Source organism: Mastacembelus armatus, chromosome 19 (genome assembly GCF_900324485.2).
Source record: "Mastacembelus armatus chromosome 19, fMasArm1.2, whole genome shotgun sequence".
In the NCBI taxonomy this organism is placed as follows: domain Eukaryota; kingdom Metazoa; phylum Chordata; class Actinopteri; order Synbranchiformes; family Mastacembelidae; genus Mastacembelus; species Mastacembelus armatus.
This window is the reverse complement of record NC_046651.1, coordinates 13022733-13049517: the sequence shown is the minus strand read 5'-3', so window position 1 is coordinate 13049517 and position 26785 is coordinate 13022733. Positions and strand designations below refer to the sequence as shown.

Sequence of the window (26785 nt, the reverse complement as noted above, 5' to 3'; positions counted from 1 at the left end):
GGTAAGGATAAATGCTGATGAAGGGAAAAATATAAGGGAACACCTCACAAAGAGCAACACAGAAGAAGCCTCCCTTACAAAGCAACAGAGGGCTTTATGTTTTCACCAAAATATAGCATACATCCATGTTTGCAAAGAGACTTTGTTTCAAGTTCTTCTATAGAGGTGTTTGTTATAGTGATAAATTTCTTGTTGTCAGGAAAGCCCTGTGAGCTAACCAGCAGTGTTTCAAAGCTTTTCAAAAGCCGCCCAGGACATGCTATCCCTGTCATTACCATAGACAGCCCCCCATCATGCTCTCTGGTGCACAGGGTTCATTACACAGAATTAGATGTCACACAGATCAGAGCGTGCGTGATACCACACACTGCTCTCCTCCTCAGTTATCTCTGGAAAGCACCGTTGCGAGGTGGATCGATAGCTGAGGTTTGGAGCTTCATTAGCTCAGTATGACTCCATCTCCATCAAGACACCTCTGGCACGCTACGCTAGTGTTGCGAGATATATTTTACTCCACAATCCTGAAAGTCCTGCTGTTTTACACACTACCACACAGGGACAAACAAGACCTTCAAACATGATGGGGGGTGGGTGGGTGGCGGGGGGGGGGGGACTCTGTGTCAGTTTCTGGCTTGATAAACAGGAGAAAGGAAGAGGACAAACAAACAGAGGTAAGTGATTAATGGTGTCACAAAGTGAGTGGAAGAAAAAAATTACAAGGATGAAAAGAGCTCATTTAAAGCTTTTCATTTCAAAGGCAAAATGAGTGGGGAAAAGGCAAAGCAACTAGCATTTTCCCAATGCTAATGATGTTTTGCTTGCATGGAGATGGCCAGTTGGTTTCATTTAGAAACAAGTTGAATTAATCCAACACAGAAGATGAATGTGTAACATCCTCGCGACGTGATTCAGCATTCCCTGCACTTTTAGGATGTTTGATCTGACTGCAAGGCAATTCAGCTGCGCCGATAGCATCTGCCTCTTCTTCTTCTCGCTTCCATTAAGAATCATGTTCTGGTGAAGCTTATCAGACATCTAGGAATTCATCCACTTCTTCTGAGCGAGCTGGAGGGAGGCCAACTGTACTGGAAACAGAAGGGAGGGCTGTGCTTTTAAAGGCTGCTTGGAGATGAGGAAAGGGGGCTATCATGTCAGCCGGGATCTCCAGGGCAACATAAATGTGCCACAAACGTTGGATTTAACAACTGGGCAGAGACATCACTTACTCTCTGCTGCTGTATTTATTTCGAAAACATTTTCTCTGGTTTAAATATTACCCAATTTTCAAGCTGGTGGATATTTTTCCCCGATGTCATGAAAGTCTCTTGAGATGTACTGGAAAAAGAGATGCAGCTTTTAGGTTGTGGTGATAACCAAACGTACCTGTAAAAGTTGTCTTAATGAGCATGGATAAAAAAAGACATTAAAGCCAACCACAGAACACTTCAGGGCAACACGTGTCACTCTACCAGCCGGCAATTTGTACAACCATCAGAGACCATAATTACATTAACCTTAGACACCTACACTCTGTAAAGTAATGAAGGAAAACACTTGCATGGAAAAAAATAAAATTAAAAAAAAAGGTTTTTAACCCCAGCTTGAGGTTAAGCTTTTGTTGGCATCACAGTGCTGGAAGAATTGGTTTGATCTGAGTGGTATCTCACCAAAAGTAATTTGAGATCAGCTTCAGGGTCTTTTCAAAAGGCTGCCTTTTGCTCTCCTGTTAAGCTCTACAGTTTCAAAAATGTGTTGGCCAGGGGAATAGGCCAGCCTGAGCAGGATGCCAAGGAATGTACTTAAGATCTAAAACAGACAAGATTTAAAGCCAAGAGCATTTAAATGCCAATACTAATCCACAAAATAATTCACCGCATAGCACAAACTGACTTTCCATTACAGATACCATATGTTACCTCTGTGAAGAGATGAAACGGAAAAACGATGCCAGAAGAGATGCTTTCTTCTCCTACAACTGTGTTATCTTTGAAACAAAAAAGAAAACCATGGTTCTCTCTCTCTCTTTCTCTCTCTCTCTTTCTCTCTCTCCCTCTCTTTCTCTCTCTCCGTGTTCTAAAGCCAGTCTATGTTTCTACTCTCTCTAGTTCCTACTGTTGTTCTTGCCTCCATCATTGGGAGATTAGCCCAGAACAAACTGTTTGGTTTGCAGGGAGTTAAAATTTGCTAATGCATACACTCTCAAGCGTCCTTGTCTGCCACACTGCACTTAATTAGCATTTTAGTGCGAGCAGTTCTCTCTCCTTCAGTACCTCTGAAGGGGAAACATCACTCCAACTTGCACAAATACACACACACACACACACACACACACTTTTGGAGTCAAGTTGAACTCCTGTAGTTTCTTACATGACTTGAGAACAGGATGGGGAATGGTAAGGGGAGTTTGTAGGGGGTCAATGGAAAATGGGATAAAAATGTGCAATGTGAAAACAGATGTTGGGGATCCAGAGTTGTCTCCTCTGAAACTGTCTTGAAAGGACATATTAATATATGGGTCAGATGTATAAAGCAGCAGTTCAGTGTCAGAGTGTCGACACTGCAGAGGGGTTTCTAGTTTCAGTGACTTGAAGGTTGTGCACAAACAGAAACCAAATCTCTGCAGACATTCCTGCTGCTGGGAAGTGAACATTTCCAAATGTGCCAATCTGTAGATGTAAATGAATTAGTGCACTTATCTTCAACACTAAAACGAGGAACTGAGGAGACAATCTTTCACTGTTCACAGTCACTCCAGTGAAAGCTAGCGCACTAGGTTGGAAAATTACAGGTAATTGCTGAAGCCATTGAATCCAGTTTGGTTTTGGTTGAAAGACTAAAATAACAAAGCTCTGATTGCTGAAAAGACAAGGGCAGGGAGCTCGGAGGCCCTGTTGCTAAGAGTTAATTTGATACATATTTCTCCCCCTTGAAATGTCTGAGGTACTGGCAAGAGACGGCGGAAAAAAAAAAGAGTGAGAGGGAGGGTGAGACCCCCGCTCTCCCTGCAAATACTATCCATCTGCCATATTACATTTAACCAGCATGAGAAGCTAAGGGAGCGCCCTTGCACAATATTGTGTGAAGGCTGTCAAACTCAATGCAGGAGCTCGGTGCCCACTGCTCAGAGCTGAGGACACAGGGCCGCTTAAATTCAGTCTAATAATAACTCCAGACTGTGTGTGCTCAGCACCAACAAAATAAGAGAACACGTGGCGGAAAAAGAATTTTCAATTATTTATGCATATTAAAAAAAAAAAAAAAAAAATCTACTGGTGGCCCCTTAATGAAAACGCCAAGCACTATCAACAGCTTTTTACTTGAATGCCAATTAAAGAATTCAAAATGAGTAGATATCATAAAAAGTTCATTCATTTTCTCTCATCCAATTAATTGTTTCACTACTAAACCAAACAGACTTTCCCTTTAGCCTTACACCTGCTGAGCTCATACTAAGATATCAGTATCTTTATACCTCAGCAACACGACATGATGCTTACACTCACTACTGGCATTGCTACAGCACTAAAATCAAGCTGAGGAAAACAAAAATCAATTGCCTGGAGGCAAGAAGTGTGAACTTTCATACCCTAAGCCCAATTTCCTTGAAAGTAGAGGTCCTAAATCAAATTAAACCAAGCCAATGCACCATGGAATTATGCAAAAAATGACACAGCTATATAAAATGACAACTGGTAAGAAACACCGTTGAGGATAGGAAACTTTAGAGCTTGTTTATACACTCCACATGTTTTAGTCTTCCTGGTGCTGTGATGATGCTATGACTCAATTCTGATTGCCTTTGTTTTTATTCAGGTCACAAGGGAGAAATATTGAGTGCACACAGATGTAAACATTCAAAGAGGAAGAACAGAAATAGTGCACTACACAGAAGGTTTACTAGTCTCGTCAATGCAAAAAATAAGTTCTGTAAAGGCTCTTTTGCTGCTGTGGTGTTTTGATCGTTAAAGAGACAGGGTCAGTTTCTGCCAAAACTTTAAACAGTCTTTACAGTTCACTGCTGAGTGAAGAGTTCTTCCCTGCCTGTGCACAGCTAATCACAGCTGATGGAAATACCTCAGTAGGACTGCAAACTCTTAGTGATCAAAAGGGGGGGAAAAAAAAAAAACAGCAGGGACTGAAAGACTGAAGGAGCTTTCAACTTTTAAAGTGAATGCATGATAATACCATTAAAAGTTGGCCATCGTTCCTGTACTTATTTTCTGTCTGTGAGTTGTTGTGAAAGCTATTGCTCTCCACTGGGCTAAACAGACATTTTCTCCCTCAAAGCACTCAAATATTAGTAGTGTTGTGTGCTAAGCGCTTCTCCCACTTGAGAATAGCATCTCAGGCTGAGATGGATATAATCACAGCCAGAAAGTATGAGTCTTTCCTGAGCTTCAAACAAAACCTAAGAATCACAAAATTCAGATGCTGCTGGTAGGCGTCAGGGTTGTCTGCCAAAAGCACAAGTAACAGGGTGAAGAAATGTGTTACATGTTAAATTAAAATTGTTCAGAGGCTTAACCACGCCGTTTGTCTTTGATAACTGTGACTGCAAGACGTATTAGCTGCAACGTGTTTGATATTACCTCTCTGTAGGACAAGATGACTAATACACATCAGGTACTTATTTCATGAAAAGGAGTTAAACCAGACTAATTTTATTTTTGGAGTTGTCCAATGCAAGGCAGACAGTTTAACAAAAAATTAAGCTGCTCGACTCCCAGGCCGACGGCTAAGAGAGGTTTCCATGGTAACAATCAGTGACACTTGTAGACCACTGACACCAACTAAAACCAACCCAAAAAACCTCCCAAAAAACAATGAAAAGCTCCTTAATGTGTGTTTTGCTACTAATAATTATGTGTTTTCCTCTAGTTCTAATATTTTTGTTGCATTCTGCACCAGGTTTGTGACTCACATAAACATTAATATTGATTATTTTCCAGTACATTTTGTTTTCTTGGTATTTTTATGGTCATATAAAATATTGCAGAAAAAGAAACCGAAAAGAAACAGGTTTTTTTTTTTTTTTTTTTTTTTTTTTTACAAATTTTATATGCACAATTTTAAAATGCACATACTCACTCCCCCCCCCCCCAAGGTCTCTCCCTTGTTCACTCCTTCAGTATTCTCTGCATAATAAACACTGCACTTACAGAAGTTTACTTTATAGTGAACATGAAATTGAGATTTTATGCACTTGCACCATCACTAATGTGCCCAGTAATTTATGTCCGTGAAAAGATAAAGCACTGTGGGATTTTTAGCTATGTAAGTGTAGTGTACATGCACAGATAGTTAATTTATACTTTGACATTAAGAATACTTTGGCATTAATTAAATACTACATCGTGCACAAGGTAATATATAAGGACTAACTTAAATGTTTAAAATTATATATACATGTATATATATATATATATATATATATATATATATATATATATACATACATACATACGTATACATATATATATATATATATACATATACACATACATACATATACACATATATATTACACATATATATAAGCTACAATCAGCTCCTACCTCAACATATGTTTCAACTTACTGGGCACTAAACCAAGACGAAGACCTTAAGTTGATCATAACTATGTTTGGGATCACAATATGATCTTCTTATGCTCTTTTTGGAGGAATGGATTTTAAACCTCTTTAGCCAAGACCAGTCACTCTCTTACCTGATTTATTATGACGAGAGCCTCTTAGACGGACAGGAGAGTCATCCTCAGCCTCTACAGCTACATCAATTTTTCTAAAACTTCAAAGTGCTTGAGATTTCTAAGTGGAATAGCCCAAATCAAACACAGAGGATGCAGAGCACTAAACAGGAGATATGTGATTCATCTCTCAATTATATACTGATGGTACAGTACAGTATGCGCCAATATTAGGTGACTGAAGAATATTTCTCTTCAAACACAAAGAAATATTAACAAAAATTTGGTATCCAACATGTCAGTCTGGTTGAAGAGTATCCATTACTTCATATACACCCACACTTCTTAGAGCTCAGCCGCAAACATGAAAAATTACCACTTAAGGGAAAAATAAACGTATAAAGCTGGTCTGAAGAGCAAGAGGTGGAAGGTTGGCTTCTAATTGCTGGAGGGGAGAGAAACCATGTTAGAGTAAACAAAGTCTGATCGATGGTGGGGATTATATCAGAAAGAGCCTTTGGCCTTTGGCCAAGACGAGCAAACACACTGGTCTCTGTCTCTGCTACAGATGGAAAAAAATAGCCAAGGCAAAAAGCTGGTGAGTTAAAAGCACTATATTTCACAGAGGGGGGAGCAGCTAGACCATAGTACAATGCTAGATATGACATGTAGCCAACTATATCACATCTTGGCTATTTGTATCAGACAGAAATGCCAGTAGATAAGAGAGCAGTGTTGTGAGTTTGATGGAAGGCTGTTCCGGCTGGGGGCTTAGCTTTAGGTCAGGCTATACTCCCACGGTGCTGCAGTGCTGTGTGTGAAAACTCTCCATCACCACACGCACAAGTTCAACCCGCCTTTAGCTGGTCACGGCCGGGAAGAAATGTATTCTGTATACTCCCGGCTTCAATATGGCAATTGCAATTCACATAAGCCACTTAAGGAAATCTGCAGAGGGAGAGAAAAAGGTATAAAACTGTGAGGGGCTTACGAGTTATTGGAGCTTTTTAAACATGGAAGCTCCTCGACAGACAAGGTTTTCTTTCTTCCAACAAGTCTTGTAAATGAGTTGACTCCATTGCCTTTAAAACCCCTGTAAAGGTATTAAATCTGGAATAACATAATTCATTACCTCTGTCTGAAATACGTTTAACTTGAAGATTCTTTGGTCTCAGTTGCAAGGATTTAAATAAAGCAAGTAAGTATGTGCAAAAGTGTAAGATATTCTTTCTGCGATGTCATTCAGCAAAAAAAGAAATACTAATGACTCTTGAATCCATGCAGTGACTCACTTCAATTTGTGATTTATATTAATGACCCGTGTATTGCTTTTTCCACATTCAACAAGACCTGTGTTCTGCTAAATTTCACCATAATATTCATGTCGATAAGCAGGTGACGACTTGGAGAAAGGACTGATTATATTTGCTAATCCCCAAAGAAATTAGGCGAGATTGATGAAAGCATGCATATACTCCACACAAAGCCTTGGGAGTCTCTAAAAGCTGTTACCATGGTGGTATCCCATTAGAATAACAAACATTTCCCCTGGATGTTTAACATCGCTTCCCAGTGAGCACAGCCCTCCCTAAACCTCCCCTCTCCCCCTCTCTCTCAAGCACCTGCCTTCACATTTTCCACTTCTAAAATTCCACCAGTCGCTTGGAAAAAAAAAAAGAAAAAAAAGAAATACGAAATATGAAATGCAGTTACATGAAAACTTGAGTGCCAAAAAAGGACTTTTCTTCAAACCTGTAATAACTTTCCATGGGAATAGGGAGAAACTTAAAAAGAATAACATTTCCCCTTGATTTTCTACTCCTACCACTTTTTTAAGCAGGCAGTGAATTTCCTGGAGTGATAAGGGCTTAGCCAATGTAATCCTCAGAGGACCCTTCTCTGGCATGCCAGGAATCAAGAAACCTTTCCCTCTCAAAAAAAAAAAAAAAAAAAAGTAAAAAAAAAAAAAAAAAAAAAAAACAGTGAGGGAGGCAACAGTAGGTTTGGGAACAAGGAGGAGAAGCAGTCAGCATTCCATCTCCCACACATGCTGGCGAATGCAAATTAGCATGTGTGGAAAGAGCAGCCGGACTTGCCTCAGCTGGAGATCAACAGAGGAATATTGATATGACAATGCAAGGGGCTTCCCTGACTCAAACAGCAGGGGCCACCGAGGATGCTCTAATTGGCCTCACGCAAGGAAGTGGAAGGGTGGGGGCTCACCCATAAATGTTTCACACAGATTGATTCATTATCAGTTTGCTCGACAGGCTGGGTGGGCCTCGTAAAAGTGTACCATCTTGAACTGGTAGCATGTAAGTCACTGTCACCGCGGCAGGACAGAATATATCATGTCGACCTTTCACTTCAGATATTGAAATGAGACCCAGAAACATGACTTGCCACACTGCAGGACTACTACTCTTGCATTTCAAAATGCAGGAGTAGAAAGACGGCGTGATGATAGGTGACAGTGCAAGGGAAAATATTAATAATTTACAAATGTCTCCTCTGTCAGGATGTGCCAAGCTATGATGTGCTGTCTTTTTTTATACAGCTGGCTGGAAAGTTTGAGGTATAAATATTCTCCTTATTAAGGAGTGACTTCATGAGGAGATTAAAAGGCTTTTCACCTGTACTCTCATGCAAAATAGACTGACAAAGCTATAAGTAAATCCATTTAATGACTTCCGCGCAACTTCTGTTTTGTATTACTGGTCAATGAACAGCTTCTGTAGCCTTATAAAAGATTTCCCATACCAGCTACTGTAACAGTTTACTGCAGGAGCGATCATGAAACTTTCCCCCACCTTTTAATGTGGTTAAACTGACTTTTTTGTCTCTGTGATAAATGAGCACAAATTATTCAATATCTCCCAAAACTAATTTGTCCATTAAAAAAGAACTGCAGGCACACAGACACACAGAGCTGATGAAGATCACTGGCAGCCATTTAAGAGTCGTGAGAAAAGCAGTTGAGCATCTCAGCTTCTCGCTGGGTGGTTGGTTACATGTGGTTGACACATTTGCATCTTCAAAGATGCACACAGACAAACTCAATATGTGTGAGAATGTCTGGGCGGCATGTGGAAAACCCCAGTCCTTCCTCTGAAGAGGTTTCCTCCCCCTCTCAAAGACTATACGACATTTTGTGATCCTTTATCTGTCAAGCAGTTGCTTCAACAGAGCGTTGTAAACAAGCTGCTTGGACTGGATGCACAGAAAACAGTTGCTGTATTTCGTGCAGCACTGTCTGCTCTGCACCAAACCTAAAAGGCGCTGCAGGAAACGACAAATCAGCAGCCATTACACAGCAACAAATATGACAGGAACAGTGCTGCACATTATTTGAGCTCCAAGACTCATTCACTCAGTGTCTCTTCCAATGAGCGTGAACAATGCAAGCAGAGTGTGCATTGTGCTGCAGAGCAGGAGACTGTTCCTCTGAATTGGGGCTAAATTACAAAAGAGGCCTGTGCAAATTAGACGTGATGGCTTCATAATACGTCTGAAGTGTCAGCTTCTCCAGAAACCTATCCCCAGGCTACACTCACTGATCCACGCTTTGAACTTCCAATTATTCCTGGCAAACCGCTGCAATCACTACACTGTAAAACAATCATTCTAGCATTACAAAACACAAGGATCAATGTTGACAGGGTTACCATCCTAAAGCATACTTTTGTTGCATGGTGTACTATATCTGCAAGGAACACATATCTGTCTTGGCATTAAACATAACAAGCGTGTTAAGTATTTTTATTCCTTTTAAATTCTGATTTTCAATGAGGTCCAGGAAGAAGATTAATATCTGAAGTGTTTGTAGTGGTTTTAATCCTGAGAGACCGTTTGTTGCAGGAGGAGGAAGAGGACCGGAGGGAAACAGCTGTATTTCAAGAGGAACCATCCAGAGCTGTGTTCCCTCCTGATATTCATTTGGTGAGGGAATATATTCAAGTGCTATCACAGTTCCATAAGATTACAGCACAGTGAGGACTCATAAAGAGGAACACAAATCCTGAACAGGATCTGGTATGTGTGCAACTGCTGAGCACTTTCATAATACAATATGACCTCTTACTCATGCATAATTCAGCTTGCAAAGAAATAAATTACCTTTGCAATTTGGGACACCTCCAAAGGTGCTACTGGGTGCCATTTGTCGACAGTGCGTTTGCAATTGCGAGCTCAACAGACTAAAAGAGAGGCTAAACCCATGTGGGATGACCTGGTCGAACACCTCAGTTGAACCAGAAAAAGTGACCACAACGGTTGAATAGAGTGAGACTCAGAGCAGAATGGAGCCTGAGGGAGAAGCCAGCAGAAAGAAAGAAAAAAAAAATGCTTCCTGTAAACACAGACGAATTATTTACTCACTAGGCTAAACATTAAAGCATCTTCTCATCCTTAATTATGTCTTGTTTATATTTCCCAATGACAGGCGAGTAATATACATAGGATGTCTAGTTGAGATGCATCAATATTGTCTCCTCAACTGCATCTGCTACATAATTAATACACACACTGACATGACATGGATATGATATGACAAGAGTATCAGAGGCAAAGAGTTAGAAAAAGAGCGGAGTGAATGCATTTTTCATGAACTGCAGAGCTCCCCAGCCAAACTTCTAGGCATAATATTTCAGTTTCAGAGACAAAAAGGGGCATGGAGGGCAAGAGAGGCAAATATGCGGCTGTATGAAAACAAACCTGGGATTTTATATGCAATGGCACTTATACATACTGATATGTCCACATCTCAGATCACACATCCAGAGGTCAACTATGATCAGCCTTGCATCTCCCTCAAGGCTATCGGTGGTGCTGTTAAAAAAAAAACTGTAAATGTGATACAACATCCTCTGATCTTTCTACTTTCATTGATGTCTAAACATCTGATGGGCTGTGACATTACTGCAGCTGCTGATACTTAATAAAAGTGAAGGCTGGATTTCTTTAAGGGTAGCATTTTCCATTTCTATCACTATTTCTCCTCCGATTGGTGAAGCTATAAATAGTCTTGATTTGTAGTTATGTGCAAAAAAAGAGAAATCCACCCAGGTGTAGAGAAGAAGTCATTTTGCAGTGTTTTCAGACAGGGCTGCTGTGTTCTACCACTGGGAGGGCAGCCTTACAGGGGCCATTCCTCCTCATTCAGAGCCATTACCACCCCACTGTCACTGTCAGTCTGTCCCCTCACCCATCACAGAGCCCAGAGCAGCCCCACAGCCCATCTCAAACCTCACAACTAAATCACATTCTACGCACAAACGGCCGGGCCGTGCAGCATCTCCTGAATCTAATCTAATCTGTCCATCTCCTGTGTCCCCACACAAGCACATCAACACACAAATGCACACGCGTGCACGCACACACACACTCTCAAAAGGCAGACCCACAGCTCAGCACCTCAATCGTACATTTCCGCCCTGTGTGGTGAAACAAGAGTCACTAATGCAAATCAGAAATCAGGATTTGCCTCCATAATTGGGGCTTTATCAGCTCATTAAGAAAAAAGGAGATTTCTCTGAAATAAGCGTACAATATTCCTATTAAAACTGCCAAAGGAGAGAACTCTTACAACATATCAACACAAGTCCTTGGGAGAAAGAGGGAAGCAGCTGTGATTGATAAGGTTACTATGCTGTCAGGTAAAAAAAACACCTAGGGGAAGCGGCACTTTAGCAGAAAGAACAGAACGAATGTTCTCAGGTGGCCCCGATAGCCACTTGTCTGCCCCACAGTGTTATAATACCCAATAGAAAAGGGCGCATCTTATTAAAAATTTGACAGATTTATTATAAGAGTTGTTTAACCTCTTCATAATCAAATCATGTTGGGGGTTCAAGGAGACTATTTCCCACTGAATTATAATCATTTTAGCTTGATTTGACTTCTCGGTGTGTGGCGAGATCTGGTTACCCCCTGCAGGCACCTTTCCTGTTTACTTCCAGTGTCACTCAGAGGCACATGTACATGGGGATTATTAAAAAATAATATGAATCATGGCACTTGTTGCACTTCAAGTCCTGTGCAAAAACACAATAGCAAAACTGCTATAAAGGATAAGGAAAATGATATGGTACAAAGTTGGTATTCCACCCTTCTCTGCTCTACTGAAATAGTCAAGCCTTTGTGGAACAAGCTGTACCACAAGCACTCATAGATCTGACTGGCAGGATACAAATTTATCAGTATTAAAGTGAGTGGGCAGAGCTGCATTAATTCTACCCTCCCTGCATGACAGACAGGGAGGTTGACATGCTGGCATACCGTGTTTCATGTGCAGTAAATTGTTGCAACTCAAAGTACTCAGAGGTGACATCGTAGATGAATGATGATGAACTAAGCGTATCATTGGGCCTATGGTGAGAGGACTGTCATTAGCTATAGGACGCTGATGATGGAATAACACTTTCATATTGCTGCAGAGGAAAAATAACCCAACACCTTCAGCAAAATCAATAGTTTGCACTGTGAGAATGCAAATACCGACTATTCTGGCTGCATGACACAGGATGATGCACCATTACTTATTCTGGCTCCATTCAATGTCATCATTAGCCTTTAGAGTGTCAAATCCGCTCAATAAAGGGCATTATTTCCAAAAGGATGAGCACTGCATTAATCCTTTTATGCTGCTTTCAGCAGGATAGAGTCTCCCATATCTAATATTAATGTGCTAGGTGTCAAGAGTGAGATGGCTAATCCTGATAACTCAGGATGTACAGTCAACTTTGCAGATGGCTATCTGCCCTGGACTAGCCCTCCTAATAGGTGCAGGAACAGGATGTGCTTTTAAAGCTGCACTTCCCAAACATCGTCTTCAAAGAAAACTATAATTTTCAACGGGGCTTTCTGAACTGAGAAGATAAGCCATAGAACGAGGGAGGACAAAATAAAAATGATGCTTGCCTCAGAGAGGAAAAATAGCTTCCTGATATAGTCCTAGCTCCCTCTTTAAAGCTGACACCTAGAACATACAGTTTATCAATTATACATGAAGCCAGAATCCATCTTCTGTTGGCAGCTTGTTTGGATCTGGCCCAAGCCCTCTGAGTGGTGAAATGTGTCTGGGAGCCCCCATCCCTCCTGTCGCCTTTTTCCACTTGCAGCCTGTCCTTAAATCAATCCCTTTTTAGGCCTGAATTTATTTTTCCTGTAACAAATCTGTCTTGGCAAATGATGTCACATAAGCAGTGAGAATGACAGCCTGATGTCTATGCGGGGAACATCAACCTTGCTCCAGCAGCCTCCTCCCAAGGTGAGTAATCATGCTGAGGAGCTGTGCAGTGTGTGGATGCCAGCCAGAGTCCAAACAAACCCAGAGTCTGTTGCTCAAGATAAACAAACCAATTAGGGGGAAGGCATGTTATTCCTCAGTTGGTGGGATATTTGCTAGATGGAAAATAATCAATGCATTCTTATTTCCATGGGGTGAAGCTGAAAAATCCTGAGCAGAATAAAATCTAAGTGGAGAGGGAGAGTAAAATTATTCATTAGAAAAAATAAATAATGGGACTAAACTAGCTACTAGTCATGTAATTAATCCATGCAGGCTCAGTGGAGAGAGGAGAGCACAGAGGGGAAGATTCATCATAGCTTTGTGCCCCTCGCTCCCAGGGATACATGCCCTTCTTGTGTGGATGAGTCAGCTTACATCTTCTGACAATTGTGAGCCAAGGGCTTTGTCAAGAGGAACCACAGTTATTGTTTTGATTGGTCCCCCCTTGTTAGTTTGGGAGCGCAAAATGCTTTCAAATGTGATTGCACAAAGCATCTGAAAATAAGGCACGCACATATAGGACATCAAAAGGGAAGATGTCTGCTTTTTATTTGCAGAGGACAATCATTTGGCACTTTTGCACTCTCCCTGGCCTTTCCTCTACACTGGAACAAGCAGCCCTATCAGTAATTGCTGGGAGTGGCCCCGTTGGCCAGTCGAAGCATTAGATGACTGGACTCACGGTGCATGACATTCAAGCTGGCCAATAATGTGCTAAACAAAGTGGCTCTGGCCTCCCCATCACAGGGCGTTGAGGACTTTGCCTGGTCGCTGTGAACATGCAGCTGCTCTGGCCACATTTCCACTCTGCCCCCTCAGGGCCTGGGCACCAGACTAACCACTGGCACAACAGTTTAGATGCTAAGGGAAAGAATGGTGGAGACTAACAACAGCACACATGAAAAATAAATCACAGCCAGCTTGTTAGCATGGCAGTAAGAGAGGGAAAAAGGAAGAGACAGACAGAGAGAGGAAGGGGAGGGGATAAAAAGAACTGGGTTAAGAGATTTAATGTGCTGCTGAAAATCTGACACTTGCCAGAGGTCCAAATGTTCCACCAGAGCAACGGCAGCCCTGCTGGCTAAGTCTCTATAAAGCCTCCAAAGCTGCTTATAATATACACTTGAGAAACAATAGATAAGGTCAGAGCACTAGCCTATGTCTGAGTGGAACCATGTATGAAAAACACTTTCCCACTACATGTACTAATCCCAGACATGTGAACTGAAACCAGCTTTTTACTGGCATAATTAATTGATTAATTGGTAATTAATTAAATTTTAAAAAATTAGATTTTTCGAGGCATTATCGAACAGGAATCATTTGATTTGGTTCCAGCTTTAAGAATTTTCAACTTTTCTAAGTTTCTAATAAGTTTTTTTAACTGAACAGTTTGCACAGTGTTGGTAAATTTGCATCCAGTGGAATTATCAGCCAGTAAAAATGGAAACCATGTACAGAGTAAAACCCATTGAATAGTTATTGATGAATAAACAAATAAAATTAAAATTGAGGTATGACAATAAAAAACTTTGCAATTATATAGGCAAATGAATTAAGTATTAAATCATTACAAAATATTATCCTCAGGAGTCATTAGTCTGCTTTAAAAAGGGAGAAGAAACAAATTTGTGGCAGTTTACAATGGATCCAGGCCAAACTGGCAGAAGGAAGATATGCACAGGCTTATTACAGACCATAAACAAATTACAGCGACATAAAAGGAAAAAATGAAACCTTGCAGAAGGAAACAATTCTCAAAGAACAGTGTCCAGCATCTGCCGCACAGAGATGCACATCTGTGGTTATTCTTTGTAGGCCTCCTTCAGAAACTGTCAAGCTGACCTGAGCACTGCAGATGGTTTGTGGTGAGGAGAATATTCCAGCAATATTTATTCAGTTGAGGCGTTATGCTCCAGTGTGCTAATATAACAGCGTCTGACACTTAACTCTACTCACTATCTTTGCCCAGGAGACACACTATCCTAAAGCGTCTGCGGTTCCATCATGTGAATCTTAATCAGATACTTAGCCAGTAGAGCAGGTTTTTACTCTCCCTGGTGAGAGTATCAACACATGGCCATCAGGCACAATTCACGGCCGCAAAGTGGCTATTTATTTTCTGCTCAGCATTACTTGACAAATAATTACTCAGTCTATTCAATTAAGATGTGGAACTTGCACAAATGGCCTCAACATCCCAGTATAGGAGTGAAATATTTTACAACTTGGTCTCATGAATAAAAAGAGACACGCACACACGCGCGCGCGTGCGCACCCACGCGCAAACACACACACACACACACACACACACACACACACAGGGATCGAGAGGACAATGTGATGGAAAGTAGAATATCATTAAATCTGAACGACTTCATCCCCTTTACAGTGAGACAGAGTAAAACAGACTTGTTGCTGGTGGAGCAGATGCACACAGTAATCCAGGGTGAAAGAACACTGTTTTCCCTGCTGAAGAAGTAAAACTGTTTTTACAAGGTAATGTGGGTGTGCACAGAGAATATCTGCTGGTAGAGTAATATGGACTACAGCCTGGAAGCCTGCCAGAGTCCAAAAACGTGCTCCCCTAATCCTGAAAAAGCAGCAGTTATTCAAGATACAGTTAATTCATTTGACATGTCATTTTTTTCTCCTCGTTGTTCAGATTAGGATGCTGGAAATAAAGACTCCAAAAATAAAACCAGCACAGCCCTGCCAACTTTCAAATTTCCCCACACTTTTCTAACAAAAAATAAATAAAAATAAATCACACAAATACACAAATCTAAGCCAAAATAGATGCAACTGACTGTGATGAAAACTTGTTCTCCATAATAATAAAATTAGGTAAACTGACATCGTGTAAACTTTCTGCACAGCTATTTCAAACATGCACTGTAAAATATTTCAAGCTGCTTCGACTTAGAAAGTTAGTTCCCCCGCTGCCCTGAAAACGTAAGTAAACTCAAATGAGGTTCAATAGTTAATTCAATTAGTTTTTATGAGCTTCGTGAAAAACAAACCCAGTTAAATGAACTTGTCCAACAGCACAACACTTTACAGTGTATTTGATTTTCTTAAGCTTAATGTAGATTCAAAAAACAACTTAATCATGCATGGGAGAAAATAAACAAATCAATTAAATACAGTACAAGTTTGAGATACTTCCATTTAATGCTAATTTGTAATTGTACACTATATCAAATGAACATATTGTACTACTTACTAAACTCTATTTATCTGACCACTATTTCCAGTTACCTTGTACAGGTAGATAAAGATTTCACATAAAGCACATGATTACTATGTAAACTATGATGCATTGCTATAGAGTACAAACAGCTTATAATGTAGTTTAAATTAGCTACATCTTGACCAGCTACTACAACACTCACCCGAAATAATAATCCACCAGTATAACGCAACTCATTACACATATATAAATGTTTTCTATCAGAACTACTGGAAAGATATAATAAGCAGCCTAATTATACAGGGTGGCCTTCAGCAAATTAAAACTTCTAATGGAGCATATTTACAGTACTATATTTGTACTTTATTCAAGCAAAACATCTGAAATCTTTTACCATCCCTGACATGAAGCAGTAAACGACCTAAATAAATCCCACAGTCGAATGAAAGCCACAGCGCCTGTGTTGTTTGGCCTCTCCACCCTAATTTACCATGCTCCGCCCACTCAGGCCTGCGGTGCTGTGGAGCTGGCTGTTCCTCCAGCAGGGCGGGCCAACCCATACGTCCCACTGGCACGGGACGCCCCACTGAGAGCCAATCACCAGGCCCACACTCCTGACAGCTCATTACCACTCAATTAGGCAGGTGCACCTCTACGCACAGGCTTCTGACAAATACAGCCCTCCCAGATGCATGTTTAACATGCAAGAGAATTATATAGTGACAGCAAACACTAAACGCCTCACCCTTATCACTTGATTGCCTCAAGATTGAAATCCTATAATTGGCCCAGGCCAGCGGGAGAAAAAAAATAAATAAGCCAATAAATATGATGCAGTCGGCTTGTAATTGAACAATTATGAATTCATATTCATAAGATGCTTGCTGGCAATTACAAAATGCCATCTGATTAGGCACAATTTGAAATGACATTGTTCCATGCTAAAGACACTGTGATGTCAGCCTAATAAAGAGAAAACACATCATAGCAGTTCCTTGTCCACCAACATGACCTCCAGAGATGGGAGACATGCTGACACAGAGGATTGGCCGGTGATGGACCGGACTTGGCACCCACTGCTCTTTGTCCCCCAAACCTACTGCTCACACTCACTCACTCACACAGAAAAATATCACCATCAAGAATTGACTTTCAGATTTTACCACCAGTGGGCACAGATTGTGCACATAACAAAACACAAGCAAGGCAAAAAAATGTTGATCCCTTGAGAACAGATTCTAATCAAGATGAAATGATTTACAAATCTATTTAATAAGGCTTGCCAGAAGTCAAACTTGGCATGTAAATGTGGTGGGGATTAAATTTCATCGGCAACCAAGACTGTAACTGATCGCCTGCAGACAAAGGGGGAGCCTGCCAGTTTTTTCTCCCCCTTCCACTTCTCTTCCCTCCCTCCCTCCTTCCCTCCACTGCCTGCATTTTGCCTCGTGATCCCTCCCTGGCTATGTGGAAGGACAGGGGCAGTGCAGAGTGGTGCAGTACATAGAGGAAAGACAGAAAGGGAGAGGGGAGAAGAGGAAGGAGATGGATACACAGGAAGGGAGGAATATTGGCGATACAGAGCAGTGGTGAGAGGGAGAGTAGCACAGAGGGGGCTGGAGAAGAAGAAAGAGCGGAGGCTCAAGGTCAGCATGAGGACAGTGTGGTCCTGAGTTGGACAGAGACACAGCCGCAGTCACCTCTGTGCTAATCAGCCCTTCGGCTGGCTGATGAGGTGTCAGTTGTGTGTGTGTGTGTGTGTGTGTGTGTGTGTGTGTGTTAAACCTCTCCCTTTGCTTTTTTGGCTGCAAATTGCATGGGCTGGTGGGGCGGAGTAACAATGTGTGTGTGTGTGTGTGTGTGTGTGTGTCTATGTGTGCCACTCTGGGGTGTAAGCAGGCTGACGTGCCGCTTGTGGTGCCAGTATTGCGCTTTTCTTTTTCTTTTGCCCTCCCCTTCGCCTATTTTTTCTTGCATATTATGCTATAGTGACTGAAGCTGAACTCAGCTTTCCCTGCAGTGAGGGCAAGAACACAACTGCCAATTAATGCTATATGCAGTTTGCCAATGTTAACAGTGTGAGGCATTCTACTTCAACTTGCTGTGCTATTTGAAAAAGAAGGTGGGCTAGCATTTTTTTTTTTTCTTGGGTGGGGCTAAAGTCTTGCAGGGATTGCGCTGTAGCTGAGGGCGTAAACGAACAGTGTCCACATCTGTGATCAGGTCTGTGACCTAACAGCACTGCAGCTTGTGTTTCGTTGGGTGGGTTTTGTGTATGAGCCCAGTTGGCAGAGACGAGCGTCTCCTCCGTCTATCCTTGGGTTATTTCTGACCATCTGTGCCCAGTCATTAACAGACCTTTTCACAGTCAATTGTCTTGTTGGTTCCCCTTCTTCATTTGTGTTACTTGTGTTTCACATAACCAGGAGATGGACCAAGTGCTTGTTTTTTTTTTTGTTTTGTTTTTTTTTTTTCTGTATGTAAGCGGCGTAAACCTATTTTATTAGCAGGGGCTAAGGAGAGCTGTGGAGCCATAGGTTAATGCAAAGTGGCATCACGGAAGATGCATCAAGCTGTGGAGATCAAATTACAGGGCAAAGCGCTCAGCGATAAGAAAAACAAGCCAGTAGCATGCTGCAGAATGTGTGCGTGCATGCTGTGTGTGTTTAGCAGCAAGTGTATGTGTGTCTGAGAGAGTCTGGAGTAAGAGAGAGGGGTTGAGGCAAAAAAAACAGCAAAAAAAGAAAGGGGGGGGTCCATAGGGGGCCAATGGGGGATGGGGAGGGAAGAAAAGTGAAAATGAGGGTGGGTAGGAGGTGTAGGCTAACTGGGCCAGCATGCACACACCACCTCCACCAATTAGTCACTCATCTCCCCTTCACACAATACATCAACCTCCACTTCTGATGATTACAATAGTCAGGGAAAGAAATAACTGTAAACATCACTGCCGCAGCGATGGCATTCAACCAAAAAAAAAAAAAGAAAAAAAAAAAGGACATATCCTCTGCTTGAAATGCATTTAGCTGTTCCTTCTTTCCCCTCACGCCTTTGTTATTGGTCTTTGTGCAATGATTTGCCTAAGGACCCAGATTTCCTAGCAACAGCCTGCCACCAAACATTTGGCAGGAGTTCAACACTCTCTCTCTTTGTGAGAAATGGCAGTGCTGCCTCCCTGCTCTGCGACTGCCACCAGCCCTGCTGCTGCTGCCGCCGCTGGATGAGCCAGACTGGCTGCAAGAAGCCTCTAATAATTCTGTTTTCATCCAATCACACCACATAGTAGCAGGCACCTTGAGCGCCTCTGCCAGGAATTATCAATCACCTCTTTAACATACAACCGCAGACACACATGCAAGCAAATAACATGCTAACATTTACATGTGTGTTTCAGTAATTACATTTACAGATCTGAGTGTAGTATTCCGCCCAGCAGTCATTTCATGAAAATCAAAGCACATTAATACACAGCAGAGGTTGTACAGTGAGAGAGAGAGGGAGAAAATGTACAATCTGGCTGTAAATTGGGTAAATACATCTGAGTACTCTCGACAAGGTTAATGGAGAGAGGAGGCCTCAGTGAACACCGGTCTAGACACACCACACAGTATTAAGTGGGAATAGCTGAGGCAGTGTAGCTGGCTAAGTACTTTAGAAGTGCGAATAGGACTCTAATAAAGCAAATGATCCCCCTATTTTGACAAAGAGGCCCAGGAGGGACGCTGAACACCACGTTTGAGATTCCAAGCACTGACAAACACCCATTTGTGGCCCTTCTATCCCCCCTCAAATCCCACGGAAGCTTTTCCCTGCGCGCAAGACTGTCGGATGTGGGCAAAACCCAACTGCCAATTTGCAGAGGATGTGCCGTGTTTGCTAATGTGAAACAGAGACTAAAAATGAGACCACACAAACTCTGGAGGATGGACTGACTGATCTGCTTTCTGGCATGAGCACTGATCGCTTTTTTTTTTTGGTGTTTGTTTCTGTGACTGGGCACTATAATACATGCATGACTGTGGGCAACAGGGAGAGCATTGTGAATTTCTCATGGGACAATATGCCAAGGAGTATATTGATGCTAGACTCTAATGCTGATTTATGCCAATAATGAACTGTTTAAAGACGTGGAATGCAGTGCAATTTCAGGGCTATCATCTTGACTTGAGATCAGAGAAAATGTTGATCTGCTAGAATCAAACATAATCCCCAAGGAGTGAAACATGATCATGGCAGGCCATCGTACTCCAGAAGCTCTAAGTGAAGACATTACCTCAGTGGTGCAGCTTGAGTGTGTGTGAATGTCTAAGCGCACATCTGTCTTCCTCAATCTGCGTGTGTGTTTTGTCTGTAAGTGGAAGATTGTGTAGGAGGGGGTAAAGCCGAATCAACTTGCATAATCAATTTTCACACTTTCACAGCACCTGTTGGCTTGTCTTCACGTTAAAAGAAATGAATGAATGCATTACATGTAGAACAATTTCACACTGTGTTGCAGCTTCATGCACAAAGACGAGGGGAAAATAGGGAGAATGGAGCTGTATTGTCTCAATAGGTAACATAGCTCATTTCACTCGACAAAGGATGAATGGATATATTGACAATGCAGAAGGCACACTGAGGCATTTCCTGAATAAAGCCTCTTAACATTTTGTCCTCTTCTGGCAATAGAGTTGGGGAACAGTCATTTTGAATATAGAGGGTCTCACTTACCGCAATATAATAGACCTTGGCTTTCTTCACCAGCTCCCAGTTGCTGTCCAAGTCCAGGTGTTTTTCCTTTTTGTAGCAGTTTGCTGCTGCCAGGTTAGCAACAAGGGACCTGCCAAGACAGACCCCATAAATCTTCTGCCTCGCTTATCATCCATCTTAATTTTGTCTCAAAAACATCCCTAAAAACACTCGGGCCCCAGACTTTCCTTTGTTCTTTCATGATATAAAAGGATGATAATGGTTTCTTCTATTGTCTAAACCAAGGTGAAATAATGTCACCTGGAGGTCTTTATTTTTAATTTCTTTTAAAACATGGGTTATCTCAAACACCAAAAAAGAAGAGATTTAAAGAAGCAAAGAGATTTTCAGGGACAACAATGAGCCATCTCTAACACGTTCATATAATTAGATCCCCTGGAAAAGTGGTCTATTGTTGAGAAAGGTGGAAAAACAACAGAAATTATTACTAAATGAACACTTAAGTTGAGCAATGAGAGATGGGAGCTAGAAAGTGAAGCAGGTGGCATTATCTTAACATAGCTCATTAGCCAGTCCTTGTGTGCTGTCTCTTTATGAGCAGCCATCAAATTGAATGCAACCATCATGGCTACTTAGGGGAAAAACTGTTAGGCGGCCATATGACAGGAGGGTGCTGCCACAGGAAGAGGTCCATTCTCACATGGTGAGAAAAAGCTGCTCACTGTGGTTCGAGTCAAAGAAAGGACTAACAGTTTGCTGCTAAGCTGATCAGCCAGTGATGACAAAGGGCACGATATGACAGTTAGATTGCGACTGCACTTGACCTGAGCTTCAGTAATGGACTCGAAGATAAGAACAATCATGAGACACAGAATGAGTTTCATTACAGAGGAAGTCAAACAGACATGAGCAAAGCACAGCACATTCAAATAACAACTAGATCTAATGATACACACATTTAAGATGTTAGACGATAGGCACCTGGGGAGCCAACAATCATCATTCCCTTTAGGAAGTTGCAATCTAGCAATTTCTGGAAAATTCTGGGCTTCACCATTAACAGAAACACTGAGATCCTGAAGGGACTGACTGAACCCTCGAATACACATGTAAGGAGCGAAAAAAATGTATTTCCTAATGCCTAATGCGATTAAAAATAGAGCATCTTCACAGACTGGTACTCAAATGGTCAGATCTGAGTATGGGGGTAGAGTTTTTTTCTTTGAAGACACTAATCCATGCCTGGGGGCTGTGACATACTGGCTACCAATCCTTCAAAGCCATCACCCTTCCAATCTGGCCCCGCTGGCGACCTTTCCTCTGGCCTCCTGAGCTGTCTGTTAAACACCTGTAAGAAATATTACAGAGCTCGTCTCCCTGAGTACGGCACCTGACCTTTTCAGGTGTCAGAGCCCACATCAAACAAGCCCACTAAGACCATTCAGCAGGCCCAGCTCCAGGGGCAGTCAGGGTCCAGGCGCTGACTGACTGACAACTCCAGTAACAGCAGATGAAGGGCTGCAGAGGAGGAGAGTGTTTAGAGAAGGAGGTTATTGATCCACACTTGGTCTATCATGAACTGGTGCCCTTACTGTTAGTGATGTGTGTGTGTGTGTTCATGCGTGTAGACTTTGACCTCTGCTGTCTCAGACGTGTGGATGATGATGCTAGCGTGAGAGTTGCCAGAGATGCTAAACCCCATTTTACAAGCGAGAAGGCTGACAGGTGAGAGCTGGGATAGCCCAGCCACCTCTAACACATTGCTACTGTCAACCTATAGATGAATGACAACCCACAGAGGCGGCTGAGAATGAGTGGGAGCCTGAAAAAACACACTCAGGCTGTTCTTTTTCCTTTTGATGTTTGAGCTGAGTTACGATTCCCTGTTATGACTTCCAGCCCTGAGGAGTCAACTGTCTGCCTGAGGATGTAAAAATGAAGCAAAATGACTCTTTTGAATCTGAGCCAGAGGGTCATTTCTTGGTCATGGCTGAGTGAAAGGTAGCTAACCTATTGTCCCCGGTGATACAGGCTGCACAGGTACCGGTTGGCTTCTCGTTTTGTTCGTAGTAATGGGCATCAACATGGGCTTCTTCGGCCTTCTTCTTTAAGATCTCCCCGAAATGGTCAGTGCCGATGCACCCAAAGAAGGTAGCCACCTTGTAGGGTTTCTGGATCATCCACTAAAAAAGAGAAAATAAAAACAGCAGTTGCAGTAAGCTCAGTTTACAAAATATAAGTCTGTTTGAAGGGTCAAGTTCAGCTAAGGCAGATGGCACACAAACTGTAGCTTCACAGCAAACATACTGCTTGTGATATATGAGGGCTGCGAGCTGTCATAAACAACCCAAGACCAATTCCACTCCACACAGAGGCACTATTCTCATCCAAGCACTCTTTCCTCTCTGTGTGCTAAAAACAGTCTCATCTCCTTATTTACACAAACCCCATAATTCAAGGCTCCATCCGACTTACGCAAACACAGGCTCTCTGTGTGTGAGAGAGAGAGTGTGTACCTGCTACCACAAGACACTCCCTGAACTGCTTGTTGACCATTTTTTGGTCTCGACAGTCCTGATGTACTCAGTGACTTTTCCTTGATGAGAGAGAGGGGCTGCTCAAATTCTATAGTGCTCAGGTTTAACCTCCAAAGATTTACTGACGTACAGTACGTGCTGCTGTTTGCTCATTTTATTGCAGCCTCCTGTTTTGTTGCTGACGGGGGCCCCTTGTGAATGAGATGTTGCTGCTTTCGGGGATGACCTGTATATGTGTGAAATTAATCATTTCACACGACCAAATAGCATCTCGGTAGGGGAAGAAAAATGCATTTTCATCACCCATCCTGAAATGCTCTCCCCTGTTATTTTGTGCTCCCCTGTCTGGTTTCCAGGTAACTAGTTCAGATGAAAAAATAAATAATCAAACAGAAAAATAAAATTACCCAGGAAAAAATTCATTACTTTAAGCAAGGTTCCTGTGTGTGCCAATCAGACAGCCTTGGATCAGGCTGCAAACACTGATTATTTTCACTTTCCATGAATCCCTGTGTTTTTTTTATTAAAAACTTCCCATCATAATTCCCCATAGAACAAGCTGGTATGTTGAGATTCCACATTTTTTGTACGCCCAACAGTCCAAAACCAACAGAATACAATTTTCAGTGTTGTGAAACAGAAAACAACGAAAAATCCTCACATTTCAAATGAATTATTATACGATGAGATAATGAATTACTCTTGATCTTTTGAGCACCAATGCCAGCACAATGAACGCTAACAACGCCGTATATGCCTGCTGGATCCAGGTCCACAAATGGACCTACCACATGTCATCTTGAGTCATATTGCAGTCATTCAGTCAGCTTCCTCCCCTCCCCACCTGGCTCAAATTCACAAACACACAAACATGTACACACATGCACATGTACACAAATCCACAGCAAGCTCTTCTTCCCTAACCTCTTGCTGCAGGCACCTCACACTTATCAAGGTCACTGACTCGGGTACACGTCAAGTCCAATCTGATTTTCCCTTTGCTGTGATGAGCTCCGAATTCAAGGTTAGGAGCTGCCGGCTGTAAATAATGACAGCACGGCCCCTCCATTTGCAGGCCTCTCAGGTGGGAATGGAGAGGGCCACTGAGGGGCCCCTGTCCCTCTGATGACAGCATGGTGAATCACAGTGAAACCACCGACCTCACAATCATAACCCCACACCCACCCTCCTGTATCTGAACTCTCCTGCCTCCTCCTTTCTCTCTCTCTCTCTCTCTCTGACCATCGGCTGTACTCTCACTGCCAGCTCAGCTTGTTATTTTACAGGGTCATTAACAGACACACATACACACCAACATGTGCATGAGTACACAGTGCACCCACGCAGGAAAAAGGCTGACATATACACACATACAGAGAAATCCTCTTTAGTGCCACAGCATAAAAACTCCCTCCCTTCCTAAAAATTCCACCCCTGCTTTTGCCAGAAGCTGTTCTCCTACTCTAATAAACACAAAGCGGCAATAGATAAGAAGAAAATGTCTTCATTATGAGCATGTAAAAAAACGTATCTTGCCATTTTTTTCTTCTGCTCTGTGGTGCACAGGAGCAAGGAGTTATATCAATTCATTTCCATCCGTGGCACCCTGCAGACAATCCCTCTCCATTCCCAGATTATGTGAGATAATACCTCCATTATGACAAAAGTGCTATTCGCAGGGTCGCTGAGAGGTCAACCAACCCTGTGCTGGGTATTCATGCTTAGTCACATCCCAATTATACTGCAGTGGCAGAGGCAGAAATTGGCAAATGTACATCAAGGCGCTTCATTACTGAGGGCCGCTCCAGTGAAATTAAGCAGCAGATGAGACAGAGTGAGATTTGCCCCCAGGCGGCATGTTAGACAGAAGAAGAGAGGAGGATGGGAAGAAAGAGGGAAACTGAAGTAACAGATTTTTCTGAAGGTGCTGGGAGCTTGTATCTTGCACAGTAGCTCATGTATATCTACTTAACTAAGGAGTATGCCAGTCCCCAAAGATTAATAAGTTCCCCTGATACCCAGCAGTAACATATCTCTAGGTATGTTTAGGTACAGAAGAGAAACCTAATACAAACAAGTGAGAAAAATACCCCTGAAAATCAGGGAATAGGATGCTGCACAGGCGTACTCGCTAAAGGCAAAGTGCTGATAAGTATGCATTATGTTAAGTGGAGAATAAGTCCAGCGTCTCTTTCTGTTTGGATTCCATTTACCCAAATAATCTCAACCCCCCCACCCACCAAAAACTGGCCCCAGGGCCCCCAGATAGCTATTAATTATGACATCTCATGGTTGCAAGGAACCCCACTTGGGGAGCTGACCTAGGCCTGCTCCTAGCAGCTGCCACCTTTCAGTGCAGAGGCAGCCGCTTCGCGTGGCAGCTTCCAGGAGGGCAATTACACAGCCCAGATGAGATGAGGCGGCTGAATGTTTGGGACTTGAGCGCTCAGACTGCCATTAGCACTATAAGCTATTACATTCCCTCTTACTTTTTTTTTTTTTTTTGGCTCCCCTCCCTCTTTCCATCTCCTCCCTCACTTGCCACTGTATATTGATGAAGTGGTAATGGGACCTCTAGTTAGATATTCCTTCTGTAAAAACATTGTCTTGTTTCTGGTCCCCCTCAGGGGTCAATGTATTCTCCTGGAGTTGCTGGGAATCATTTCTGCTCGATTAATGATGCAATTCCAATGCAATTCAGATCTACAGAAGACGCAGCACAGCGGGCTTTTGCTGGGAACTGATAGATGACAGTGTGTTATCCTGCAGCTCCATAACAAAGTGGGGCCTCCTGCACACCACCAGGAAGCCGGGTGGCCGTCAATCCAGGGTCCACCCTCTCACACTGCTCAGTTCACAAGGGAAAGTCTTCATTCTCCTTGCTTCACCCCACCAGTGGGCTCTCTTGAGAAGAACATGTCTGTGCTTAATGACAGTCACATTAATTATAGGCTTATCAAACCAAGCAAAAATTCAACAGGGCTATTTATAGAGCCCTAAAATAATAGATGGTGAGCGTACTGCACAACAGGGTGGCCTGTAACAGCCTCCACTCACTCCACAGCCTGCCTTTTAGAACCAGAGGCACAGACTGATATCCGTGTTTCTTTTTACTGTACAGTTAAAACAACTAGCAAACATCTGTCCATCAAGACCTGTCATGGTGAGTGTTTTTATAAAAAGCGCGGCGGAGCAGAGGGCCCTCACCACGAGCGCTGACATTGATGAGGTCTGGTAGCTTTCATTAAATCACTCTTTCCTGTAAAGTGCCAAGCATCAAAGCAACCGGTGGAGGATTTTTCATTCAATCAGGTAACACACAAGCCGCCCACCCTACCCTCCTCCATGTCCTCTCAGGGGCTCGAGCCTTCTGGTCAATAACTCCAATC

At 42.4% G+C, this 26785-nt stretch overlaps 1 protein-coding gene across 3 annotated transcripts in view; it reads right to left on the bottom strand.

The window, feature by feature from the left end:
* The window catches only part of adkb (adenosine kinase b), a 93971-nt gene that overhangs the window by 31317 nt on the left and 35869 nt on the right, over nucleotides 1–26785 (bottom strand). For all 3 annotated transcript variants that reach the window (XM_026316062.1, XM_026316064.1, XM_026316063.1), the window contains exons 5-6: nucleotides 22870–23042; nucleotides 20881–20989 (exon numbers count right to left, since the gene is read on the bottom strand). In XM_026316062.1, the coding sequence (XP_026171847.1) occupies nucleotides 20881–20989; nucleotides 22870–23042 (282 nt within the window). The remainder of the gene's footprint in view (nucleotides 1–20880; nucleotides 20990–22869; nucleotides 23043–26785) is intronic.